This window comes from Melospiza melodia, chromosome 13 (genome assembly GCF_035770615.1).
Source record: "Melospiza melodia melodia isolate bMelMel2 chromosome 13, bMelMel2.pri, whole genome shotgun sequence".
In the NCBI taxonomy this organism is placed as follows: domain Eukaryota; kingdom Metazoa; phylum Chordata; class Aves; order Passeriformes; family Passerellidae; genus Melospiza; species Melospiza melodia.
The window spans coordinates 15,661,817-15,674,303 of record NC_086206.1 but is presented as its reverse complement, the minus strand read 5'-3'; the positions used below and the strand labels follow the sequence as shown (position 1 = coordinate 15,674,303).

General features: G+C 44.4%; 1 protein-coding gene across 7 annotated transcripts in view; it reads right to left on the bottom strand.

Moving 5' to 3' along the window:
• The window catches only part of PLEKHG4 (pleckstrin homology and RhoGEF domain containing G4), an 84,869-nt gene that overhangs the window by 32,541 nt on the left and 39,841 nt on the right, over positions 1-12,487 (bottom strand). For all 7 annotated transcript variants that reach the window (XR_010029386.1, XM_063167932.1, XM_063167926.1 and 4 more), the window contains 2 exons: positions 10,551-10,649; positions 9,506-9,654 (listed from right to left, as the gene is read on the bottom strand). Coding sequence is in view for 6 of the 7 variants with exons in the window: in XM_063167932.1 (XP_063024002.1) it covers positions 9,506-9,654; positions 10,551-10,649 (248 nt within the window). In the remaining variant the exon portion in view is untranslated. The remainder of the gene's footprint in view (positions 1-9,505; positions 9,655-10,550; positions 10,650-12,487) is intronic.

Here is a 12,487-nt window from a genome sequence, read left to right as displayed (position 1 = left end):
GGGCTGTTTGGGGATATATAAGCCAAAATCCCTTACTCTTGTCATTTAAAGGACTTTTTTCCCTCTGTGAATGCTTGCAGCAATCTATTGATGCCCTTATCAGCCACAATTCAACACTTTAAGGCTGCCCCTTCTCATGGTCCTGCCAATGGTTTCCTGAGTGACTGCAAACAACATGCACAGAAAAAATATTTCCAAACAGCTCCTCTGGGCTCAGAGGCCCCAGACAACTTCAGGTGTGGCCTTACACCATTCCTGCTCCTCTGTGAGTTCCTCCAGCACCTCAGCTCTTTGTTTCAAGGACCAGCCACGCTGTTTTCACACGTTCTGCCTCGCTTGGCAGGCATTCATTAAACCCTCAATGTCTAGTTGTTGGTCTTCTGTTGCATCTCCAAGGTAACTCCATTCATATATTGTCAGCCCCTGACAGTTCACTTTTACCAGCTGGACAGGCTCTCTGACTAACATCCATCTTTTACTCTCTTACACAGAGGAAAATATAAGCCTTTCTATCTGTAGTATAAAGTAGGTAGGCAAACTGAGCCCAACAAAGAAATCACTCACAGTCCATGGGAAAATTTGGTTTTTTCACTTGAGCACTTCAGTGCTCACAGAGAGGATCCACTGGGCATTAAGTCTTTTCTCCCAAACTTCTGTACATCTGTTTATCTATTTACACACACACACCCCCATTTGCTGATCTAGATCTTAAAAACTTCCTAAATGATTTCCAGTACACTAGTAAACTCCACAATATCCTGAAACAGGGAGTTTTATGGGGAAACTGATACTTCACACAAATATCTATTTCTTTTTCAGCTTCAGACTGAGAAGTTTTTAATTCCTGTCCTTCAGTGCCTTCACAGCAGCTTGGAGTAAACAAACCAAATATTGAAAATTTGGTTGAAGAAAAAAGTGACTTCCATCCTGGCACACAAAGAAAACACCTGGCTGTTAAAGACTTTAAAGATATTTTAATAGTGGCCTGTGCAACTCTGAGCACAAAAGGCAGAGTTCTTTGAAGTCAGTGGAAAGTCTCAGCTCAGATTTGTGTGGATGCAGTGCAATTTCCCTCAATATGGGAGCGTGGTATTAAGAGTCTTTCACTACATTCTTCCATGGTCAAATCATCAAAAGTAATTTTGCAATAGTGCAGAGTCAATATAATTTATAGCAAAAAGGAGTAGCTTGCTGTCAGTTTATGTTTCCCCAAATCCTGTTTTCATTGGGCAATTATCATTTCAGTGGAAAAGGTTCCAAATGTCTTCAGCTTTCTGGAGAAGTGCCAAGCTGTTGTATAATGGTAGGGTAATTTTAAACCTATAATTTAGAAAGACCATTTCTGTTCAAGTCCATTCTTCAAAAAAAGCCAGCCTTGGAGAGTTACACTTTAGTTTTCAAAGTAAAATACCTGTTTTGTTTTCAAAAAATAGATGGCCACAGAAGAAGCTTCCAGCAGGGTCACAAAAGCAGGTGCTGCCTGCACCATGCCTGCCAATGTCAGTGAGATGCAAACAGGAGAGCACAGGGAAGGGAGCAGCAGGACCATCACCACTCTGCACCTTCCTGTCTGCCCCTTCAGGAACTGCTTTGGCAATCAGCAAGAACAGCAGATTAACAAAAGGGCTGAAACCAAGAGTTCATCCTCTGACAGCCTTGGTCAATTTTAAAATGGTAAAAATTCATGGATGGAAGGAAATACAACATGCTGGTAGTGTATTTGATGGGGTTTGGGCAAGAATAGGGCAGCTAACTTGTCCTAGGAAAATCAGATATCCTTAATCTGATTTGTTCTGTAATTTAGAAGAAACACAGTCAGATGTTACAACATTAGCCTCATCTATTCTTCCATCTCTTGGTGCTGAACTTCCCTTGTAGATGTCCAGGTTTTAGAATAAAATGAATAGGATCTGGAAATTAGGAGGTTTAAAGGATGGATTAGCCCAAGGACATCACCCAGATCATGTGTGCTGATACCTTGGCTACAAATCACTTCAAAATTCCTGAGCAATGCTTCTGGAAGAAATCCTTCCAGGTCTGCAGGGACAGTGCTGTATGCCTGAGGGATGTTTTGCAGGATGAGAAATGTCATTCTTGGTCATTACTGCATTTTGGTAGCAACCTACATAAGTGTCATGTTTATAATGATCCCATGAAAGGAGGTCAACCTCCAATGCACAGTCCTGCTCTCTGAGCTGAGAGCTTCACATGCAGCTGAGGTTAAAATTCAAACTAGCCATGTGAAGCTAAAGCAGATATGGCTAAATAAATATGACTAATTATTCTCTGCAGCACACAAATAGCCATGGTGGTTTCAATTCCCTGATTGAAGTATCTGAGGAACTGGGTACATTTTTTAGAACCCTGAAGTGTCCTTACAAAGGCACAGAGGTCAAACACCAAATCTGCAGTTGCCTGTGGGATGGCTGGTCCCAGTGGATCTGGCTGAGACCACAGACCCGGCTGAATCCCTCCTCACAAGGTTACCTGACCTGGGAGCCATCAATTAAAAACCATCCAATTAATAAAACACACTGGAGACCAGAACTGCCAAGATAATTCTATTCTGGAGCTCAGTTCATTTAAATGTGTTTTTAGCAGAAATACACTCAGAAATCCCTTTAAAAGCCAAGGGATCAATGCACACAGTTAAACAAGTGTCCAAGCACAGTCCCAAGATGTGGCCTTTGTTTCTTTCTTCTGCCTGGCTTGCATTCAGTTACAATAAAACTGTGTTCAGACTCTGGTTGATTTAAAATCCCAGTAAGATCCATAAACCTGACTGGCAAAAAAACATTATAATAAATCCCAAACCAACAAGTAGCCTGCTTATGGGGACAGTTCCCAGTGCAGTGGAGCCTTGGATAGATTTGGAAACACCATTCTGGGAACACTGAGCCTCAAGATGTGGTTTTCTACCAGCTGTAAACAATTTCTACCTCCAAACCTTGTCTAATGTACATTAACCTGCTTATGTTTATACTTTATATCCTGGTCAAATACACCAGTCTGAGAGCTGTGTTCCTGAAGCTGAGACCACCAGGCTTTCAAGATGTCCTGCTCAAATACATCCACACTTCATTTAAAGCCATATCCCTATTTCACTGATACATCCTCTTTTGCCCACTTTCAGGACTATGATCCATATAATAGTAGGAACTGTGCTATTAACCAACCCAGCAACAGAAGTATCTATTCCAACACAGTTATATAAAAAATGGTGCTTGTGGGATAGCCTGGGCTAAGGCAGGAATGTCAGGCAGTTCAGCTAACATCCTATACTGGAAACTTTTTGCAATTTTTTTCCATAATATTTTTTAACAGATAAAGCACAGTGTGTCATTAGTTACCTAATGCCCCGTTGGCATGACAAGCACTGCAAACAAAAACAAGCAAAACTGGAGTCTTCTGGGTAAATTCTCACTGAATCCAAGAAGATTTAGAACACAAGCAGAAAATGAAAAACAGAAAGAGAGCTGAGGGGAATCATCTATAAAAAGCCCAAGAGGACAATGAAAACTTACCTAGACAGAACTCTGCAATCTTTTAGCTCTCTGCAAATGCCACAACTGACGTCCCACAGCACTTCACGCACTCAGAATGGCAACAGCCCCAGCTCCACTCTCCTTTATGTGCGGAGCAGCGAGATTTGTTTAATGGGAGCCCAAGTGCTTTTTACCAGGCTAAAACCACCACGCCAACAGAGGGAACAGGTTAGACTGTAACCAAAATGAATACCAAGTAGCACAGCGTGTGTTTGGGTAGAAATGTCCCTGTGCTCCTCCCTCCACCTGACACAAACAAATAAGGCCCAGGAAGAGCACTGCCACCCATGCTCGGCCAAAGGCTTGCTGCTCATCAGCACCTTCTGTGTCACCAGCAACAGCACAGAGGCCTCTTGTGGCAGCCTCTGAGGTCAGAATTCAAGCACACTTTTTTATTTGGCTTCAAAGGTATACTGAGTACACATCTTGTCCTGAGGTTTTAGGATTGGGTCCACAGGAGGAACATGGAAAGGACCCTGCAATGAAAGGTGCCTCTCACAGATCACGTTAGGAGGGTGCACTGTGGCAAGTGGTAGCATGAGAGGCTCCCAAAGCTCCCAGAGAGGAATGAAGACAGGCAGGCACCAGCTCAACTGCCATCAGTGAGAGGGACACAAGAATTAGCATCTTGTGAAGCATGTACAAACACACAGAGCCACAGCAGACACACATCTCTAAAGCAGAAAGGGGATGGCAGAAGACAATAATGCCTCCAGGATTTCCCAGTGTAAGTTGCCTGGCTATGACCACCAGCCTGTGGCAGCAGCAGGCAGTTTGACAGTGCACAGGCTGTACCTTACAAACCAAGCAGTCCAGCCATCTCAGTCTGCCCAAACTGGGACTCACACACCAGACACCTGACTCCCCCCTTGATCCACATTTTGCATGGTCAGCTTAGTCTGACTCTGACCCAAGCTCCAGACAGGGCTGTGCAGTCCCTCAGCAAGGGCAGAGAACCTGTACCTTATCCAGGTTTACTTCCACCACAGGGAGCTCACACACCACTCTGCAGAATGGCACATGCAGGCCTTGCAACATCCCAGGAGCTGCTACTAGCAAGAGCCCAGCTGAAGATCCATAAACAAGAGGTCTCAGCTACACTCCACTTCACTGTTAACTAGCCACAGCTTCAACGAGACCCAGAGTCTCAGTGGTGTGTGTGGAAGCCAGAACATGAACTATGGAGGCATTTAGCTGTAAGATCACCCTCTCTGTCACTGTAATTGAGTCAGGTCCAGCACCAGGAACCTGGCAGCTCAGGAAATCTGCTCTGTACTGTCCATTCCCTCTGCTCAGCTCAGGTCCCCACCCAGGGCTTCCAACTAGATCACCAAGCCACACTAAAAATAGCCAGCTCACAAAACCAGCTCTTGGCTCTAGCCACTCCACCCTCAAAATACAGAGACTAACTATACTGCCTTCTGCAAACAAAGGAGAATTCACTCCTCCATCTATTTATAAGCTGCTTATTCACAGCTTGTAAGCACAGATTCTTTTCAGATGAGGAGCTTGGGGGAAGAGATTAAGCTTATTCTGGTTCCCTGGTGCACAGAGCCAAACACTCAACATGATCATTCCTTCACCATCTGAGGTTTTTCTCCTTTCACCTCTCACCTCTAGCCTTGGGAATATCTTGCCCATCACCATGCAGATCATGACACCATCCCACTCCCGTGCCATGGTGAGAACACTGTGGTAGAGCCAGGCAGGTGCATTCTGGTTAAAAACCATCTATATATTCATAGAAAATGGTTATACCTTGGTTATACCTTCTTTACTCTACTTGTGACTCATAACACACCTGCAGGATGAAAGGGATTCACGGGGCACCTGTCTAAGCACACGTTTCCAGCTCTTGGCTATGCAGGAAGAGTAGCAATAATGGGAACAACAGTGAGAAACACCTGGCTAAAGACCAGGTTAAAAGGATCCTGGCTTTGCTGCCCAGCCCCAGCCTCACTTCAGCAAGAGCTCCCACTGCTGCTGCCTGGCTTCTGGCAGCTTCTCTGGCATTGCCATCAGAAACTGTAAGTTTTTGACATCCACTACACAAGCAGCAATAAATTAATCCACTTTTCACAGCTGGCTCAGTGAGTTGCCTGCAAGCTACAGGTTAGCTGATCACTACACTAGATAGCCAGAAGCCAAAGCTACACCTGCTAACCAACTCTATGTACCTTATTAAAACAACTCTGGTTATTAAAAAATTCCTCTTTGAAAGTGCAAAAAGAAGTATTAACAGCATTGAAGTGATGAAGGTCTCTGTGTCATGTGGCCACACTTACCAAAAGGAACTTCAGCTAGGCTAACAGCTCTGCATTTCAATCCCCAGAAAGACTGGGACAGCAAAACCTCAAAGAGTTCAGCTAACAGACCTGGAGAAGCACTGAGCCTTCAGTGCAGGGGATGGTGTGAAGGCAAATGCACTGGCTTTAAATCTACCAACAGTGAGCAAGTGGCAATGCCACCTCCAGCAGGCCCCAGGCACCTCTGGGTGGCCAGCCCTACCATTACAGCACCTAAAGAGGTGCCACAAAGATACACTGGCTCATGAGTGCCACACCCACACCAACCCCAGGACAAATTCAGCCTGGTCTTGCTGGAGGTGGGAGATCTCAGAGGGAGCAGCTGAGCACACCACAGCCCCTAATGCAACTCCCTGCAATGACCTGCCTGCAGGATGTGTATTCTGGAAACTGAGCTCCTCCTTCCTAAGCTGGGAAAAGGCAGAGCTCCAAACAGCCTGCTTGGAGAAGACTCTTTCCTGTTGTGGACAAGCAGCTGGATGGGCAAGGCTATTTTCTGCAGTGGTACTTGCTGCAGAAAGGAGTATGAAGGCTCTTGGTCAGCTCACAATGGGAGCAGTTACTGCTCAAAGCCACTGCTGTGGTGCTACAGCATCTCAGGATGAGACCATCCAGGAAAGACTCCCAAAGCTCTTAAATCATCTGCTAGAGAAACAAATGGATGGAGCACAACACATCCCTCCTGCATGCCCACATCTCTGATGGAATGAGTTCAACTTTTGCAGGAAAAAAAGCTGGCAGTGTGGCACTGGCTTAGCAAAGCCTCACAAATCCCAGGTCAGAGCTGAGCAGCAATGAGATCCCACTGATCTGTGCCACAAACACTCCAAAGGGCACCTGTGCTCTCCAGGAGGGCAGAGCGAGCAGAGAAGGCTCCACAACAATCCCACAAGAAGAGTTTCATTACTAGAGAAAAACTACAACAATTCTTGTTTACTGTGTGCTCTTGGAAGGTATTTGGCAGATAACATCTGACTGCACTGAGTACATGCCTGCTTCCTTGCCTGTTTTAACTTATTGTCTCCAACCTGTGGTCAGGCATTTTCAGAAGGGTTCATCCATCTCTATTCTTACCAGCTCCTGGTGTTCTTTTTCCACATGTAACCACAAAATAGCAAGAAAGACTTCAAAAAATATATTGCCTAAAAAAACCCCAAGTCAATCCCTTGCTTGGTTAATCCTAAGGTGAAGGTGCAGATGGGCTTGTCATCTCTATTCTTTAAAAAAATAATAATAACAAGTTAACTTAATTCTCCACTTGTAGTTGGCATATTTTAATTAAGTGTAGCCAAAAGTCCAGAAAACTGCTCTTTAAACTGTCTTCTGTATTTATATGTAATTCATGCACATTCAGACAGTCACCTGTTCACAACTGGCCTCAATTTATGACTAAGAAGTCCTGGCAGTCAGGATTATTTTATCAGACTTTTGTACCACAAGAGACAATAAAAAACAACAATGGGACACATGATAGACAAAAGAGCCAAAGGTGACTTAGAAGAGTAAAGCCATTTGACTTGCTTTTGTAAATAATTTATTTCAAGTATTGGGAGAATGGGTGTGGAATTAGGCTGCTAAGCACTGATCAAGATTTTACAATTCAAAGTTCAGAGCAGCAGTGCCACAAGCCCTGCTGAGTGCACACACAAAGGGAGTTCTGTTCCATTTTCACACATCACCAGCTGGAAATCAAATATTGGACCTACATACATCACTAGCCACTCCATGCTAGCTTAGCTGGCCAGCTGCAATATTTTGTCTCTATCCTGCCTTGATCATATCTATTAAAGAAGCCTTTGAAAATCATAATCTTTAGAGTATTAGCAGAACTTAGAACCTTTAATATCTGCACATCAGATAGGAAAGAAGGAGTAAGTGCAAAGTCATGGAGGACTGAAAACCAACCGTGCCTTAAACAGAGTTCTCTAGCCAAGTGATAGAGCCCTTTCCCCATTTGAAGGGATCCTGAAACAAAGAAGAGTGGACTTCTTTAGTCCTCTGCTCCAAGTTAGATGAAAATTTAAATACTGCATGGATTTTAGTTTCTGCAACTACTCCACAGCCTAGAAAATAATAACTTTCTCCTGCTATATTCAGTTCTGCTCCTTAGGCTGGAGACAGTCACATATATTTGAGCCATGGCATACAGTCTCTCTTCACACTGGCACAGAATGAATATAACCTGAATTAAGCAGAGAATATGCTACACAGCTTCAGCATGCACTCAAACACCATACAATCAAAGAATTCTGTGTGTATCCTCCACCCCTGCCCTTGTTAAAGTAATCAAAGCAGTAAATTATCCTTAGGGGCTCTGTCAGATCAGGTTTCAAAGTTGATAATTTCCTGCACAAAAACACAGGCTTAGCTTAAAACCAAAACAAAACATTAAACTCATGCACATTTTCCCATTCTCCTAGGACTCTAAAGTTGCTGTGTTACTTAAAATAAAATAAATAATAATAAAAAAAAAACCTAAACAAAGCACAAAACCCCACATTATTGTGCTTCTCATGTCATGTGAGAATGAAAAGATTATACTGTAGCAATTCAATCCAAAATTGCATCAAGATTACTTCACCAGTTCAGCAAGAGAACTGTGTCTGCATAGTCTGCCAGAGCTCCTGACAGGAGCCACAGCAAGCAGGGAACAGAAACAGTTACACAGCCTGCCCTCATGCTCCTCTCTCTGCACCAAAATGTGGATCCTCTTCTTCCAGTGACAGGCAGCAACTTGCACTGTCATTCACTTGCTGGATTTTAAAAGAGAAATGTTTTTTTCACAGTGTTTGGTTGAGATATTCCATAACTACTTTGTTATCTTCTCTGGATTCCCTCCCTTCAAACCTCCCAGCTTGTGATGGCAACATGGAATTGAACCAGAGCAAGGCTGTGGGTGCATGGAGCTATTCCACACCACCCTGCCACCCCCTGTGCCCCCACCTGCACCCACATGCCAGTGCTTATCTCACACTGGGCTGCAAGCTCCTGGCTGCAAAGGCTGCCTTTCTACCTTGCTGTTTGCACAGCACATAGCACAGAGGCCTTCCCATGCTGATAGGCTTCAGGTGCTTTAGCAGCACAAACACAAGTTGTGCAATGCCCTGGGGATGTCAAACAGCTAGGCTCTCTCAGTCCCAACTTCTCATACCGACCCCACAAATGGGCAGTGAGCATTTGTTTGTGCAAACTGCACCAATGTGCCAGGAGATCAGAGCCTGCCTCAGCCAGCAAGCATTCTCCCAGCTAAGGTCCCTGGAAATCCCCTTGCACAAGGAGTGCCTTAGGAAATCACACAGTGATAATGGCCTGCACCTAAACATTCATCACTGCTATCATCAATTAAGGCTTGTGTTCTACAGGTACCCAAAATACCCACTTCTCTCTCCACTACAGAAGATAAGTCTGATTTGACTTGAAAAAGGAAGTTGAACCATCTAAGTGAATTCACCTGGACTAGTGTTTGGACTGGGGAAGAAGCAATCAAGATAAGAATAAAATTCATTACATTTTTCACCTTTACTGTTTTGAACATAATTCCTTGCTACACAAAGCTGTTCTCCAGCCTGCACAAACCATGGGGCACCTCAGGGAGACTCCCAACACCTGATTTCTGCTCATCCCCATCTCCTCTTCTCCCATCTGGGGGCTCACCTGTAGTCTTGAGTGAGGGTGACACAGGACGCCTCCTTCCCCAGTCTGGCGAGGAGCGCTCCGCCCTCCTGCTGCACCCTGACCAAACTTGCATCTTCAAGAACATTCTTCATCAACTGCCTTGAATTCCTCAGCAGCACAGCTGCATCCTGGAGGGATCACAAGAGTGAGGTGAGCAGATATTGCAACCTACAGGCAATGAGGGAACAGGCAAAAACCAGAACCTAAACCAAAACACACCAGGTGAAACCACATCTCACTGGGCCCACTCCAGGAAAAGGGGATGTTGGATCCCATAGCTGTTTCTCTCCAGCCTGGTAAGTCTAAAGTGATAAACAGTGCTCTTTATACTGATACCTTCTCCACCAGGCTAAAATTGTGACCCAATTCCCATCATTGTTCTTCCATTCATTTGCTGGGCACAGAAAAAATAGCTTTCCAGCCTTGCTTCCCACTCATCTTTAGCTGCTACTGTTCTGGGAGCCTGGAGCTGCATGGCTCCAAGCCTTGGGACAAGGTGCACATGAAGGGTTTGTGGAGGTACAGATGTGCAGGAAAGCCACTACCATATCCTCCATCATTTACTACTGGCACCCTCAGTGAGAGCTGGCAGCAATTCCCTACCATGTCAGGGGTACAGCAGCTTCTCAAGAAGAGAAATAGAAGGCTTGTGACCACATAGGCTTGGTCTTTGTCTCTTTGTCCCTTCCCCTTCTTGCCCACTTCCAAACTTTGCCCACACCCAAGTTTGTATCAGCTACAGAGCTCTGGAGCTGCTGAGAATGTACCCCAATGCTGGAGCAAGCACCCATCAGCAACAAGCCCAGCTGGAAACATCTCCTGGGTGACTCTGAGGAATCAGACAATCAGCTTCCAAACCCACTGAAGCCTCTATCCCTTCATTTGGATTAGCTTCTACTACTGTTGGGAAACCCTGCTACTATAGATTGCAAATTCAAAGCTACAGCTTTTCTGCAGCTGTCCAGCCCTTGTGCTCCCTTCTGCCTCAGGTCCACCCCTGATCCAAAGTGAGTGACATGCTTACCTCAGCCTTTCTTGGTAATTTTGTGGATTCCACTTTATTAATAGCTCCCTCAAGGAAGGCACAAACACCCTGGCATTGTTGCAGCAAGTATTCCAGCTTCTACAAGAAGAAAAGACCAAGGCAGAGATTATTGTCCCATGGCTGACAGGAAAGGTCTTCTGAGCTTGCAGAAGCTTCAGAGTACAAAAATCAAGAGAGGATCAAACACATTAATCCAAAGGTTCAATTATATCATTCAGTGAGACTGTATCAGCAAAGAGAAGCCCATAAGAAGCTTCAGCTGCATCACACTAGACCAAGGCCTCTATGCAGACCTTAGAAACTTGCATACTCATGGCTTGGATGGGTCATGCTTTACCGAAAAAAAAGCAAAAAACAGTCCACTTATGTCTCACATTCTTCCATTAGCAGTTCTTGTAACTTTCCATGATGATGAATCACACTGCATAAATTTCAGAGAAACAAAACATAAAACAAGTACTTGGGATTTTTCTACTTTAAGTAATTTCTCCTCGTATTAAAAGTAGTGTAAATTAAAGATTAGGAAACTGGAAAGCTTCCAAAATTAAGAACCTTAACCTATGGACAAATTTGAAATCCTTCCGCTCTCCAGGGTGGGGGGGAAGCAGGGAGAAAAACAAACAAAAAAAAGTCCAAACATTTCATAAGGGTTTGTGAGGCACTATTTTTTAGAAAAGTTAATGATATAAAGCCTGAATACTGCCAGATGCCACCCTCTAGCCACTAAAATCAAGAGAAGGGAGAAACAGTTATTCCAAAATAACTGTGTTTAAAACAAAACAAAAAAGCAGCTGTTTGAATCTTTACTGAATTGAACTCCCTCCTCCCCTGGAGTGCTGGAACACCGCCAGCAGTGACAGATTAGCAGGCAGGATGCAGGTGAGATCACCAAGACAGGAAATAAATGCTGTTTGCCACATAGCTGCAGAGCTAAAGGAGCTGAGCACACGGGTCATTATCACACACAGTATAAACAGGCATTCCATACAGAATGATTCCCATATTAACTCCCTTTGGTAATGTTTTACATGCCAAGACAAGAAATAGCCTGATATTATGCTGCTTCCTTCATGAATTACCCTTCTGCACACACAGAGCACCTCAGCTCTCAAGGTATTCTCAACTCTGTCCATTAAACTAATCCGTCACTTCTTGCAAAGTTTCTCTGCTTCGACATCGCCAAATAAACTTCAACTTCTCCAAGTCAATCCTGGGCACCAAGATTAGGCCTCTGTACCTCTACTGCATCAGCACAGGTTCATACAAGTACTTTCAGATGTAAGCTGGAAAAAATAAGTTAACATTTGGCACATGCCAAGCCTATCTTCTGAAGCCTGTCACCAGCACCGCAGTGGTGCTATCTGTGACATCTTAATCGTGGCACTCTGGGTGGCAAGGTCAGAGCCAAAAGACCACTGGATCCTCTGGAAGCTGAGGTGACAATTCTGTCAACCACCAGGGTCAGCAAACTCAATGTAAAGACAGCCAGCTTGTGTGCAGATTTACAGAGATTTAATTCTGTCTAGTCTTAGTGTGCCAAATAACTCAATAGAGCTTTTAAAGATTCAACAGGCACATGGTTGACAGCACTCAGGCCCCCCCCACAGCACAAGTGCACACAGAGTGGGTATTGGTACCATGGATGCCACCCCTGCAGGCTTCTGGCAGTCTGCACATACCCTGCTGCTTGCAAGTAAAAGATATTCCTAGAAGAAGAATTCTGAACTGATTATCCAGAACTTCCAAGTCTCACTCATGCAAGGACTGCAGATATTACCAAGGAGATAAGAGCTTGATCTGGGGTCTTGCTCCAAAATCAAAAAGCTTTAATTTGTTATTAGGGTCAAGTTCTTCATCGTTAGTCCAATGGCAACATGATTCTAACACCTTCTGCTGAGATTAGTTTCAGATGTCTG